The 15,021-nt window shown below is 43.2% G+C and overlaps 1 protein-coding gene across 6 annotated transcripts in view; it reads right to left on the bottom strand.

Moving 5' to 3' along the window:
• The window catches only part of MSRA (methionine sulfoxide reductase A), a 271,330-nt gene extending 256,599 nt beyond the window's left edge, over positions 1–14,731 (bottom strand). For 5 of the 6 annotated variants that reach the window (XR_016464580.1, XM_090136600.1, XM_090136599.1 and 2 more), the window contains exon 1: positions 14,191–14,731. Coding sequence is in view for 5 of the 6 variants with exons in the window: in XM_090136600.1 (XP_089992726.1) it covers positions 14,191–14,662 (472 nt within the window). In the remaining variant the exon portion in view is untranslated. The remainder of the gene's footprint in view (positions 1–14,190) is intronic. The other variant, XM_031603826.2, reaches the window with a different exon arrangement.
• Positions 14,732–15,021: the final 290 nt, after the last annotated feature.

Raw genomic sequence — 15,021 nt, 5'->3', positions numbered from 1 at the left:
TTGTCCCCCTCTATTCTGCTCTTGTGAGGCCCCAACTGCAGTACTGTGTCCAGGTCTGGAGCCCCCAGCACAAGAAAGACAGGGAGCTGTTGGAGAGGGTCCAGAGGAGGGCCACAAAAATGATCAGGGGGCTGGAGCATAAATATATTCCCCAGTAGCCAAATGCTTTACAGAAAAGGACAGCCTTACTAATATGATGAAGAGCCTCATTTTATCTCTCAGTACACACTGCTTCAAACACAATAGATCTCATTTACAGCAATGACTACCCTCGTTCTGTCTTACAGCATGTTTTCAAATGTGTAGTTTACTGTAACTCTCCTAATTCTCTCTTATCTCTTAAATACTCTGCAATTACATTTCTGCTCCACACCACCAGCACTGCTTGCAACTTGAAAGGTGTTACTGAGCGTGGTGCATCTTCCTCCTCTCAGCTGTCAAAATCTTTTGACATAATCCTTCTTCCTTTCCATAAATAAGCTTCCAACCCAAATCAATTTAGTGTTCCAGCTAATCTAATAGATAAGAAGCTACAAAACTTCCACCACAACTTGTATTTGGGAAACATTTTCAACTTCTCTGTAACTTGAATTTAAAGTCGCCATTCTCCTACCTCCAGTTATCCTCACATTTCTTTGATGCCATTCTCTTGCAGTGCACAAAATACAGAGAAAGCTGAATTCATAGTATCACTGAATCATAGAAAGGCTTGGATTGGACCTCAAAGATTATTCAGTTCCAATTCCACTGCTGTGATTTATTGGCTGGCTTTCCTTACCAAACACTTGATCAAGCTGCCCAGGGCTCCATCTAACTTTCCTAATCTTTCTTTAGAAATATTCAATGCTCAGTCTCTAGTGCAAACCTGGCCATCATCATGTTGTCAGGCTTATGACAGCAGAACAGCACATAGCTTGGATTTTTCTTTGAGCACGGTAGGTCCACGCCTTTATTCTTTTACAGTATCTTACCTATCCAATGAATATTTTATAGCATGAACTAGGGAAAATAAATATTTATCTGGGTCTTGGTCATCGTTCAATTCTTACTCTGTTCTCACTTTCTCCCATAGCAATTAGTTCATTTAAAATTCTACTTCCAGAAGCCTCCTGATGTTTCCTTAGTCTACATTTTCTCAAAATTCCTTCATCTATGCATTCTTCCATTCAAGTGCACCCATGTCTAACAAAAACAAGACACCCAGTTACCTACACTAGTATATATATACAGGCGTGGAAGAAGAAACTCAACAGAATTTTGCTTTCCCATTCCCTTTGTCCAGTGCCACTCAGAACCTTTTAGATGTATGCATTGTATCTACAAGGTTCTACAGGGAGCTTCAAACATCGCTCATACCCTTAACTGCTTAAAATTCCTATCAGAAATGTGTTTCCTCAGGAGAAAAAACAGATACTTACAAAAATCAAAATGTTAGGAACTCAGCTTCACAGCCATTTTTGACTGTCATTTAGAAAAGCGATTATAGCACACAACATGAAAAATATATGCATAGCACTGCAGGTAGAAGCAGTTATTCATAATGGTATCCACTTACAGGTAACTTGGATATACTGAAAATAGACTTGCAATGAAGTGGATAGAAAGTCTCAGTAGCTACAGTGATTAAGAAAAAGGATGCTCTGAAACAAAATCAAATTAATAAGGAAATTTTCCTAAAATATGGTCAAGTTACCCTCTTATAATCAGTCTGTGCTTAAAGAATAAGGTCATATTCTTTGTTACTCACTGAGGAAGAGTTCTGCTGTAAAATTCAAGTACAAAGGGCTTTGTACTCAACATTCTTCTCGACAATTACATTTTCCACAAACTACATGTTTTTAACAGCTCTACAGAGATTAGCATTATGACCTGCATCCAATAATCAGCCCTGAGAGAGTCATTTTTACTCATTTTCCACTTCTAAATTTGCATTGTACAACAGCAGTATGTAGGAATGTCTGTACACGTACATCCACACATGTAAAATATATATTTGATGTTCCCCCCTCCCCTCCCATTCAAAAAGCTTGCTTACAATTATTGTAAATTAAATTAAGAACTGAGTAGGTTTTAATTGGCATGTAAAATGCTCCACACAAAGATGATTCCTTAGTGATGACTAAAGCAGAAACTTCATTATTTCATTGCAAAAAGACTGCACAAATTCTGTACTTCACAAGTAATGGGGACACTGTATTCTACTGTTGGGCGTTTTGTGACTACACGTGATATCTTCCAAACCTCTCCCAACAGCCCAGCCATACTGGAACAAAAAAGGAAGGCATAGGTAACTACAGTCTAGATACTGCTTAATTTTTTTGATATAGAAATAGCCTGCAATGCCTGTGCTTTGTACTCAGGGTTTGAATCTGACTTATCTGAGTGGGATGGAATCCTACCCACTGAGAGAGAACATCCTTCAAGTACTTTGAAAAGCAATTTGATGACAAAGTACAGCACAGGGGACCAAATTAAATCACATAGCAGGAAACATAGGCAATCTGATAAGAAAACACATTTGCTAACCCACTCAGTAGTAAGAAACAAGGTATAAAGTACTACCCCAAATCCTTACACTGCTCAACACTTTCAAACAGACACCACACGCAGTTGCTGACAATATCAAAAGGCACTTTTCACAAGCAGAATGCTCCATTTCAAAGTGAACATGAACACGCAGATGAAGTCACTCTCAGACCCAGACCAGATCAACATTTATATCTCAGAGGTTAACTGGAGGCTCACAAATAACGTTTGAACAACCTATTAGTCACTTACCAAGGATGCATACTGGCAAGAAGCATCTTGACATCAAGACGTGAGAGATCTCTGCAATACAGCTAACTCCAAGAGATAGCCCTACCCAAAGAAAAATCCTATCATTCAACCAACTACTATGCCAAAGTGCTCCAGGGGCCTTTGGGCCGCTCATAACTTAAGGGATAAGAGGGCTGTCTCAGTCACAGCTGTGCTGCGCACTCAATTGCCCTTCAGCTGTTGACCCAGGAGTCTGCTATCAACTCTTTCAACACCCAGTTTCAAACAGATTAGTGGTGGTTATAAGTCTTAGTGAGAGCTTGACTGTTATCAGGACTTGGGTGTAATGTCTAAGGCTAAGGAGGAAGGGGGGGAAGAGAAGAAGCACACAGTGACAAGACCTCTTCTCGAAGCTTCTGTAACCAAAGAACCTCAGCATTCCTCATACATCTTGACTCTACATCCTCCTCTTTCTCTGCAGTCCTCATTTGGAGTCTCTCCTATAGTTTTATGTCCTTCTGCAACTGATATGAGGCCGCACAGTGGTGCACGCCAAAATACTGATCATCATTCTGGGGAGCTGCTCCTCTTTGGGAGTGGACGGAATAACCTAAAGTAGCCACAGATGTATAAATGGGTTCTAGGCTGAATTTTTTAGGAGTTGAATGTTTGAGAAACCATAAATTGCATTTCTGAGCCTGGAAGGAGGAAAAGATGAAGGAGGAATGTCAAACAGAAAGGGCTTTGAAGCATTAGCAACCTAATCCAGATTTTGCCATGATGTTCAGTAAAAGTAGACAGGCCAGCAGCATTAACGAAACTACAACCCATGCTTCCCTTGGAGAGCAAGCTGTGCAATACAGAAGCATTTCTTCTACCCAAGGACCAGAGCTGACTTGCAGGAAATACCTGGCATCCTTGAAGGGAAATGTTTTCTGATTACAATGCAGCTTGTGGCATGCTTTTGCTGCTAATCTTCAGTTTGCCATGACCATTTCCAATGTCTAATGAGAATGACCATCCTTTGCAGGATACTTCTGCTTTCTCACTGGGTTTTCAGCAGGGGTTAACAGGCAATGTCTGAGGCACCAAATCTCCAGTTTAATATAATCCAGTTGGCCACATGCCTCAATAGTAAGCAAGATTCTATCTTTGAAACTAAGACTCAGTAATCTGCTCACCCAAGTGGATGAAATTCCACTAAGTACAATTTTGCCTATCTGCAGCAAGAAGGAGCTGTGAGCAATAAAAAAGAAACTGCAATAAGCATAATTATATATTGCATGGGCTTTTATCTTATTTGAACTAAAGACTTATTTATGTGTATTATTCTAATTGAACCACAAATTTAAATGCAAGTTTCATATGTATCATAAAAATGTGCAAATATCAAAATGAGAGCAATATACAAATATATCCACACCACTGAAAGTCTACACATAATAAATAGAGTATTAGCATGCAAGACGAAACAGAACCCATCACACAATTATAAGCCAAACATTCAATGACTGTATCACCATATAATGATATTCTGAGGGAACTAAAGCTGCACTTCTGCAGTTACGTATGTGAACAACTGAACTGTTGCTGAGTTTTCTCACTTTGGAAATTCTTTTGTTACTGGAAATGTTGCATATGAACCTCAGCCAAGAAAACCAAAGAAAAATAGGAATAAAATCTTGACTCTTTGAACTGGCACATTATGAAGTGAGTAGAAAGAGAAGATAGTTCTGACTCAAGGCAAGAAAAAATTAAGGCTTCATATCGAGTACCAACTACAGGTAGGTCATTAAATGACATTATGCCCTCAATTAAGTTTGTTTCTGGTGTTCTCTGAAAAAAAAAGAAAAAAGAAAAATGATGCACACAAACAAAATTCTCATTACCACATTTCTTTGCGGTAACTGCACTTCTTTACCCTGGAGTAAATGTAACACAGCCTACCTTTAAATGAAACCAGACAGATGACTTAGCATTCAGTGCACAACAAAGGCATTCGTAGACAGTTACCTGGAGTAGTTTTTATGCTATAAATCCATACCAGGCTTACACTGAGCTAATCTGTTCATGTAACCATAACGTAAATCATGAGCAGATCTGGTTTGAATGAGTGTCCACATGAGTTACCCTTTAAGAATGCCATATATAACACAGCTCAACAGTGTTCAAAACTATGATTTTATCTTCTGAAAAGCAACCTATTTTATGGGCAGATATTAAAATAGCTTTATTCTTTGAAAGAATACAGGATGAGGAGGCATTGTGACCAGTGTCTCTTTTCTCTCCTCAAAGAAATAACAGAAAACAGAGAGATGCTCAATGGCTAGAAAACACAACAATAGATAAAAAGAATAATTAAGAAAGGTTTCAAACTTAAAACATTTTAAATAGTCAATACAGTCAACTGCTGGAAAAGTCTTTTAAGTGGAAGACTGGGACAGAAGTGTCTGTGATTTGTGTGCTGTCCCTGGAGGTGCCCAAAACAAGGCTGGATGGAGCCCTGGGCAACCTGATGTAGTGAGTGGTATCCCTGTCTATGGCACGGGGGCTGTAACTGGATGGACTTTAAGGTCCTTCCCACCCCAAGACATTCTTTGATTATTTGATTCAAAAAGTAACAGAATTACATAACTGAAATATAAGTCCTGGGCCCACAGAATGCCACACACCACCTGGTTGTTCAGGACAGCAGATTCAGGGCTCACACCATCACTGATGTAACTAACACACACACCTCCATCACTGGATGCTCTCCTTGCAGCCCATGGATGAAAGAGGCATTTCAAGTTTAAATGCCTTCTGACATTCATCATGTGATGAATAAAGCACATAGACTGCACCAGAGTCAAGGAACCCAACAGTCCCCACCAGTGCTCCACCCCAGCTCTGTACTCAGTACAAAGTAAAGGCCAAAAAGGCTTTTCCACCATTCACTCCTCTCTGATGTGGTAAGTGAAGCCCCACTGGGCAGCCTAATCCCATGTACCTTCCTGTGATATGCACTAAGCAATGCATATCACATGCATGAGATTGCATGGCATGTGTGTGGTGTCCAGGGGATCAGGCCCAGCCAGCACGGATTCATGAAAGGCAGGTCATGCTTGACCAACCTCATCTCCTTCTACGACTGGGTGACCAGACTGGTAGATGAGGGAAAGGCTGTCGATGTAGTCTACCTAGACTTCAGCAAAGCCTTTGACATGGTCTCTCACAGTATCCTTCTGCAGAAACTGGCTGCCCGTGGCTTGGACAGTTTTACCCTCCGCTGGATAAGGAACTGGCTGGAGGGCCGTGCCCAACGGGTGGTGGTCAATGGAGTGAAGTCCAGCTGGTGACCTGTTTCAAGTGGTGTCCCCCAGGGGTCGGTGCTGGGGCCCATCCTGTTTAATATCTTTATTGATGACTCAGATGAAGGGATTGAGTGTACCCTGAGTAAGTTTGCAGATGACACCAAGTTGGGAAGTGGTGTGGATCTGCCTGAGGGTAGGGAGGCCCTTCACAGGGATCTATATAAGCAAGATCACTGGGCTGAGGTGAATGGGATGAGGTACAACAAGGCCAAGTGCCGGGTCCTGCACCTTGGCCACAACAACCCCATGCAGCGCTATGGGCTTGGGGACGAGTGGCTGGATGATTGTGAAGAGGAAAGGGACCTGGGGGTGTTGGTTGATGCTCAGCTGAACATGAGCCGACAGTGTGCCCAGGTGGCCAAGAGGGCCAGCGGCATCCTGGCCTGCATTAGAAATAGTGTGGCCAGCAGGAGCAGGGAGGTGATCATCCCCTGTACTCAGCACTGGTGAGGCTGCAACTTGAATACTGTGTTCAGTTTTGGGCCCCTCACTACAGGAAAGACATGGAGGCCCTGGAGCACGTCCAGAGAAGGGCAACGAAAGGAGGGGAGCACAGGTCTTATGAGGAGTGGCTGAGGGAGCCGGGATTGTTCAGTATGGAGAAGAGGAGGCTCAAGGGAGACCTCATCGCACTCTACAACTTCCTGAAGGGAGGTTGTGGTGAAGAGGGGTTTGGCCTCTTCTCCCAGGCAACAAGCAGGACCCAGGAAAATGGCCGCAAGTTGTACCAGAGGAGGTTTAGCTTAGATTTAAGGAAGAACTTTTTCTCTCAGAGGGTGGTCAGGCATTGGAATGGCTGCACAGGGAGGTGGTGGAGTCGCTGTCCCTGGCAGCATTCAAGAGTCGTCTGGATGAGGAGCTGCGAGATCTGGTTTAGTGCTTGTGGTAGCAGTGGTAATGTGAAGACGGTTGGATTAGATGATCTTATAGGTCGTTTCCAACCTTGTGATTCTATGATTCTATGATTCTACGATTCTACATCTGTGCACATCCTGTGCAACCCAGGTCACAACCCAAATTACTAGCCATTATTTTAGCAATGCCTACTTGTATGTGAATAGCAGCAACAACCCATCATTTAAAACCTATATATGCTAACATCCCCATATCTGCTTAGCATCTAAGCTCACGAGGTTTGAAATAGTGGCACAGAGGCATGTCAGAAAAGTGAGACAATTTTCACAACCCCCCTTTTTTCTGGATTGAAATTACAACATAACTTAAATGTCAGGTCAATGGCATTCATGCAGAAACCATACTGCAGATAGAACGACCACAATTAGCCAAAGGAGTTCAATGTATCCCAGACTTCACACAAAATAATACGAAATATTCTCTAGTGAAAAAAATAACCCATGTAAATACAAGCTTTGAGCTTCCCACCGCTTTATTTAGCAATGCAAATTTGGCAAGTTTATACATTATGTCCCTTTTTCAAAACTGCAGCAACAAGAAGCTACTGAACCCAGCGTACCTCTTCCTGCAAATAATTATCCTCTTTATTATGCAACTTTGAATGAATTTTCAGAGCAGCATCCATGCCTAATCCTTTGGATAAAGTACCCCTGGATTCATTTTCCATACCAGAGAGGGAAATTATGGTATCAGCAAGAGGAGTCTCCTTCAAGCCCTATTTCCATTCAAGAGGCTGCCAGTTGGGTGAAGTTTCTGCCATTTAGGTAATTCCGTTTCCCAGCAACCTGTGCTGTTGCCAGAGAAACCCCGGGGATCCTTCCCACGTGCCAGCCCTATCACAGTCCTGGGGGTGCAGCTTGGTGCATCGTGCCGCCGCGCATCCCACTGTGAGAAGCATGCTAAGTAGTCAGCGAGGTGCTCCAGGGACCCAGCCAGGCATTTTTTCATTATTATTTCTTTTTTTTTTTCCTTCTTTTTTTTCTTTTTGAGAGGGCTTAGTGATGAGTGACGTGGCCCTTTATGCCGCAGTGTAGTTAGAGGTGATAAGGGAGCTCTGGGTTTTTTCATCGGAACGATTTTACCTTGGGAGCAGCGTTTGACAGCTGGATGTGCAGCTCTACAAACGTACTTCTTGTATGCTTTTCATCTATCAAGCTTCGTGTGTGCATACTAACTTATTTTTGTTGTTGTTTTCCAGCTGTCAAGAGTAAAAGGCACATGCAAACAACAACAAAAAAATCCCTTCAGACTGCCTTAACCTTTGCTTCTCCTTGCAACACCTTCCAAAATGCAAATGTAATCGGTGGCTAAAAAGTAATTCCTGTTTTTCAAATGACAGTACAATATTTATAGTTGTACACTTGGCCTGCAAACAAGCTGTTTAGTGTTTAGATATAAACATTCAACAAAGAGGGGAAAAAAAAAACAAAAAAACAAAGAGAGAGCAAGAGTAAAAGCCATAGCATATTATTACAGACAGGATTTCCAAGCAAATTCATCTCATACCAACCTGTAAAGATGTGGAAATCCAAATTTTAGAACTTCTCTTTCAGACAGAGTCATACTGGTTTAGGTTGGAAGGGACCTTTGAGATCACCCAGTTCCAACACCTGCTATAGGCAGGGACGCCTCCCTCTAGACCAGGATGCTCACAGCCCCATCCAGCCTGGCCTTGAAATAGTAAATAGACACTGAGATAGTGAACAGACATTGGAAATGAGGTGCTTCCCTAAAGAAACATACTTTTTTTTTTTTTCGTTTTACGTTTTTTCTGATTTAAATCTCCGCATACCCCGTGAAATTGTAATGAAATTTAATAATTTATGGAAATGGATGGCTTGAGCATATTTGAGGCAAAGATCGTTTCTTGGAATGAAGGAATAAGTAATTAACCCTTCTGAATTAGAAAGGTAAATTGAAATTTGAGGAATGCTAGAGCACATATGATATTACTATTCAACATGCTCCTGTACTGTACTTAATTGAAGTCATACCTCATTTTTTCAACCCACATTCCATATAAACTTAAATAAAAATGGCTAACCCATTGATTCTTTATCTAAAACACTCTATCAGGTAAAGTGTTCAAAACTTAACAAAGCTACTCTCAAACCTCCAGAGAAACTGCATTTCCCTTGTAAGCTCTGTTCTGAGGCACAGTCTCACTCAACAATCTCTATTTTAGACCTTCTGTACAGCAATATTAAATTTATGCCCACAAGGTTTCAGATTTGCCCATACTTAATAAACTTTTTTAATTCACGAAAGGAAATAATATGTTTTTCGCTTTCTTCTTTATCTTTATTGAAAAGCAGCCCGGAAAACACTACGCTTACATTTTAGCTCACAATTCCATTGCAGAACCTTGTGTGTCAGACACAACTCAGTAAACTGTCAGAACATCAGGGAAAATCTATTTAAAACTTCTCAAAGTAACACTGCATACGTATTTAGGCACAGAATAAACATAAGGTGGCAGATTTTTCCCTAACGCTGGGCAACACAAACAGGGCACAAAAACAAGGAGATTGCCATGATGTATTCATTGACAAATAGCAAGGGACAGTGTCCTGGTTTCAGCAGGGATGGTGAGGCACTGGAACAGGTTGCCCAAGGAGGCTGTGGATGCCCCATCCCTGCAGGCATTCAAGGCCAGGCTGGATGTGGCTCTGGGCAGCCTGGTCTGCTGGTTGTCGACCTGCACATAGCAGGGGGTTGGAACTGGATGAGCATTGTGGGCCTTTTCAACCCAGGCCATTCTATGACTATGATTCTATGATTCTATGATTCTATGATAGATGTACACTGCTATAAAACACCAAATGCAGCACTAGAAATGAACTAAACAGGTCCTAATGGGACGTATCATCTCGGTTCAATAACTCTTGTGAAATAAACTCTCTGTAAGAATGAAAGATATGCTATTCTTCATGCACACAAGTTCCGTTGAGGTGGAATCCAATCTGCCTGAATCCTGTGAAAAATATGTGTTACTTCCAGAGCCAGGGGACAGATGGGAAGAGCAAAGCAGTTCCCATCAAATGCGTGACCATGTTGTGCATAAATTAATGAAAAGAGATGTGTCTCTGAAGGAAGAGAAAGGGATCTCTGTTGTCAAACTTCAGTATGTCCTCCAGGAAGTTTAGAAAAAAATGACCTATCTCTGTTCAGCCTGGGGAAAATTCAAACATCACAGTTTTCTTCCTCTGTTTATATGGAACTCTGTGTATTTCAGCTTGTGTCTTTTGCCTCCTGTCCCTCCACAGGGAACCAGTGAGTGTCTCGCTGTTCCTTCTCTACTCCCTCCTATCAGTTCTGTACACACATTGAGACCCTCCTGAGCACCACGTTCTAACCCAACTTAGCCTAGGCACAGCCATCCCTTCACTCAGAAACGACACATCTAACAACAGCAAAGCAAATAAAACTGCAATCTTACTGATTAATATGAATACAAAGCTAATACAAAACAAAGAGGATGAGAGTAGAATCCTACCCTATAAAGACAGGCTGAGGGAGCTGCCTGGAGAAGAGAAGGCTGCAGGGAGACCTCATTGCAGCTTTTCAGTATCTAAAGGAAGCCTACAAGCAGGAGGGGAGTCAACTCTTTGAAAGGTAGATAATGATAGGACAAGGGGAAATGGTTTTAAGTTGAAAGAGGGAAGATTAAGGTTGGATGTCAGGGGAAAGTTCTTTACTATGAGAGTGGTGAGGTGCTGGAACAGCTGCCTAGAGAGGCTGTGGATGCCCTGTCTATCCCTGGAGGTGCTGAAGACCAGGGCTGGATGGGGCAGCGTGGTCTAGTATAAAATGTAGAGGTTGGTGGCCCTGTATGTGGCAGGGGGTTGGAGCTTCATGATCCTTGAGGTCCCTTCCAACTCAACCACTCTGTGATTCTATGATACACAAACAGGAAAATACTGAGTAGGAACAGGACTGCAGTTGACACTATCACTAATAAAATCCTGTGTCACTACTGATAGCGACACGTCAAGGAGTATGATAACTAAGTGATGACAGTTTAAGAAAAAAAAAACAAGAACAAGTGAAGGACTGAAAAACATGCTTTCTGTTGACAGAATAAAACAGTTCACTTCGTTTGCTTTATGTCTGTCTTTGCTTCTTTAAAAAGAGGTTAATGCGCATCTAAATATATTTCATGGAAAGCTGAAAACACATACTGTCACACTTTTCACCTTGATTAAAAAAAAACCTGTAACAAGTGGTAATGGCTGAAAGTTCAAACGCGGCAAAGTGATTCAAAATAGACAGTATTTTAATGGAGGAAGTTATGAAATATTGGAAAAAAATGTGAAATTTTGCAGAGGGCTCTCTGTCAAAGGGCATTTTTAATCAGTGTTTTCTCTAAAGAGAACAAGCTGATTCAAGCAAGAATTAATTCATGGAAATGTTGTGCGCTTTTTTTATACGGAAGGTCAGAGAGAAATTCGCAATGACCTCCTCCAGTTTGCAATGATTACTCTATTAATCTACAAATATATATATATACACACATATATATGAGTTTTAATAGCTCTAAATAATTATAAGACTGTCTACTCATGAGTTTTACCTTTACTGCTTCAGAAAAGTTAACTCAGTACAGATGTGCACACTGTTGAGCCACGCTATTTCCTGGCACTGCTCATTGGAATCAGTGGCACAAACTATTCCTTCTAATTAACAATATTCTGCTATCTCAACTGAGGAAAAACAACTAAGACCATGTACGTATATATATATATATATATATATATATATAAATATGTACAAATAATGCCTCACACAGCTGGTTTCCTCTCCATGATTGGGGCTCCTTGAATAGTGCTCCTACCACTATCATAAATAAACAGCCAATTAAATAGTGTAAGCAATATATATTCACACACTCACAAAAACAGCAAGATTTCAGCAATACTGCAACTAAAATTAATTCTGACAACTAGAATTCTACTGGAAAGGTAAAAAGCAACAGACAGCATGTGATTTTACTACAGGACATGATACTGCATTACATGATTATATAGAGATCATATGAAAGAATTCTCGAATATGAATGCAGCAGCTCTACTGCAAGGAAATTAACACATCACTCCCAGATTCTGGAAGTTGTTGAAAATCAGACAGATCTAACCAAATTACAGAAAGAGTAAGTGAAGCTTACTAGTTCCTGCAACGTATTCAACTCACAGCAAGGTATTTCACCCAACTTTCCCCGACTTCTGCAGACTGAGCCCTTTGAATCACAACCAACCACACACAGTCACATATTCCTATGGTCAGCATGTTACAAAGAAAAAGAAATGCAATGTAGCTCTCTTCAAGGCTAGATTAAATGTGACTTCAAAGATGTGCAGCTGGGTGCAATACAATTAACATAGTGCAGGAGGCTGCCCATGGAAGAATCACAGAATCATAGAATGCTTTGGGTTGGAAGGGACCTTTATAAGATCATATAGTTCCAACCACTGCTATAGGCAGGGACACCTCCTGCTAGACCAGCATCCCTCCAGACCAGAAAGAAAAACCTCATCTGGTGAAAACTCAACCCAGGATAAATCATGCTTGACCAGACAGGTTGCCTTTTACAATTAAAGGACTGGCTATGCAGATTAGGGTAAAGCAGCAAATAACGTGTTGACTTTAGCAGGGCTTCTGACACCATCTTTTACAGTATAAGCAGTTGAAAGCTGTGAAAGCACAGGCTGAAAGAAGAGTCCGCTTGACACTAAATGCATCAAAAACTGGCAGGATCACCAAAATCAAAAAGCAGTGATCAATAACTTGATGTCTTGTGTGCAGCAGGTTACCCCAGGGGCTCGTGCTGGGGCCAATATCATTCAATATCTTAAACAAGAACATGAGTGATGTGACAGAAAACATGCTCAGCAATTCTGAGAATGATGCTAAATTGAAGATGAGAGTGGACATGTCAAACAGCAGACCTTCAGTACAAGGAGACCTTGAAAGATTTCAGGCCTGTGCCAACAGAAACTTCATGAAGGTCAACAAGGAGAAGCACAGACTCTGCACTGCTACAAGATAAACTCTGCCCTGCTGAAAAGGATCTGGGATTGTATTGGGTATCAGGTTATAAAGAAAATAGTAATATTCACTCATTGCAAATAAAGCAAACGGTGCAGCAGGCTGGGTTATGAGGTGCAGTGATCTGTAATGTCAATGGCCAAGATGGTCAGCAGCCTACAGCACACGTTTCTGCAGGTGGAGGGAGAATTAAGGGTCAATCTTACAGTAGCTGAATAGGGTGTGAGAATGACAACTAAACAAACCCCTCTCAGCAGCACCAGGCAGTACTGGAAAGGGAAGCGGCCACTAACAGTGCCTTAAGAGGCTCACACTGGGTATTTCTAACCTAAACCTGCCCCCAGTTTAAAACCATCCCCCCTTGTCCTATCACTATCCACCCTCATTAACAGCCATTCCCCCTCTTGTTTATAAGCTCACTTCAAAATACCAGATTATCCCTCAGTGCCACATCCCCACAGCTCTGCAGCACCTCCAGGGATGGTGATCCCACCAGGACAGACCATCCCAAGGCATCAGCACTCCTTCTGAGGAGAAATGTTTCCTGACATCCAACCTGAATCTGAACAACAAGGCGGTTGGACTAGATGATCTTATAGGTTGTTTCCAACCCTGTGATTCTATGATTCTATGATTCTCTCATTCTAAACACACATCAGGGCGTTTTGGTTCTGCTCTAATTGCTACTGAAAGGCGATGGCGGTCATTTTGCAATACTGTCCTTGCTAGGCTGCCCTGACAGAAGGCAGGATTAATTGCTTAATTCAAGGTTGCTACATTATGTACTTAAAAGCTCACATTTACTCCAACTGAAGGGAGAAATAGTCTCTGAAAGGACTGCTTTCCCTAAGAACTTCCCATACACTTGGGTTAGATCCTTCACGCTACACTTAGGTGATATTATTACCCCTTTTACAGAGAACTCTGGATTCACACAGCGCCGACCCCGCCGCCATCTTCCCCCTCCCGCCCACCGCGCTGCGCCCCACCCCGCCTGCGCCACCGCCCCCGTGCGCATGCGCGGCGGCGGAGGCGGGTAGAGCGCGGCCGCCGTGGGGCCCGGGGTTCGTTCTCCTCAGGGGCGGGCGAGGGGGAGGGGGGCGGCCGGTCGGGTCCCTACCTGCCACCGGGACGCTCTGGCTCCTTCCGGGGAGCGCCTCTTCCTTACGCGGCAGCCTGGAGGCCGATTCGCCCATCCTGAAGGTGGAGCTGCAGAGCCGGAGGAGGCGCCGCGGCGCCGTTAGCATCGCCCTCTGAGGGCGGGGAAGGGAGGCGAAGGGTGAGCGGCGCGCGGCGGCCGTTGGGACCGGCGGGCGGCGGGCCGGGGGGGCGGGAGGGCGGCGAGGTGCGAGGCACGCCCCCTGGCGAGCGGCGCTGCGTGCCCTGCGCTGCGCCCTGACGGCCCTTCGCTGTGCGTGTATCGGCGGTGCTTCGCCGCCCGAAACCAGGGCTGCCCTCAGCTCAGCCTGCGGAATTTCGTCTCTCGGAGCTCTGAGAGCTCGTGTGCTTCTTGCTCCCTCGTACGCAGTTGTTTTCTTTTCATCGTAGGATGGTTTGAGTTGGAAGGGATCCTTCAAGGCCGTCTGTCCCATTCCCTGCACTGAACAGGGACAGCCGCAGCTCCATCAGTGCTCACAGCCCATCCAGCCTGACGTTGGCAGGGATGGGGCACCGCTCTGTGCAACTGTGCCACTGCCTCACCACCCTTAAGTAATAAGTTTCTTCCTTAAATCCAGTTTAAATCTCCCTTTTTTCAGTTTGGAACCATTTCCCCTTGTCCTGTCACACCAGACACTACTCCAAGGCTGTCCCTCTCTTTCTTACCCCTTACCCTGCTTACTACTTCCAATGCAGCCCAGGATACAATTGGCTTTCTGGGCTTCATGTCCAGCTTGCCATCCACCAGTACAGCTCAGAGGGATTTTTATCTGCATGACCCTCTCACAACACA

This window comes from Phasianus colchicus, chromosome 2 (genome assembly GCF_987193195.1).
Source record: "Phasianus colchicus chromosome 2, bPhaCol1.hap1.1, whole genome shotgun sequence".
Taxonomy (NCBI): Eukaryota; Metazoa; Chordata; class Aves; order Galliformes; family Phasianidae; genus Phasianus; species Phasianus colchicus.
Note: the sequence above shows the minus strand (reverse complement) of the source record. Positions and strands in the feature narration are given on the sequence as shown.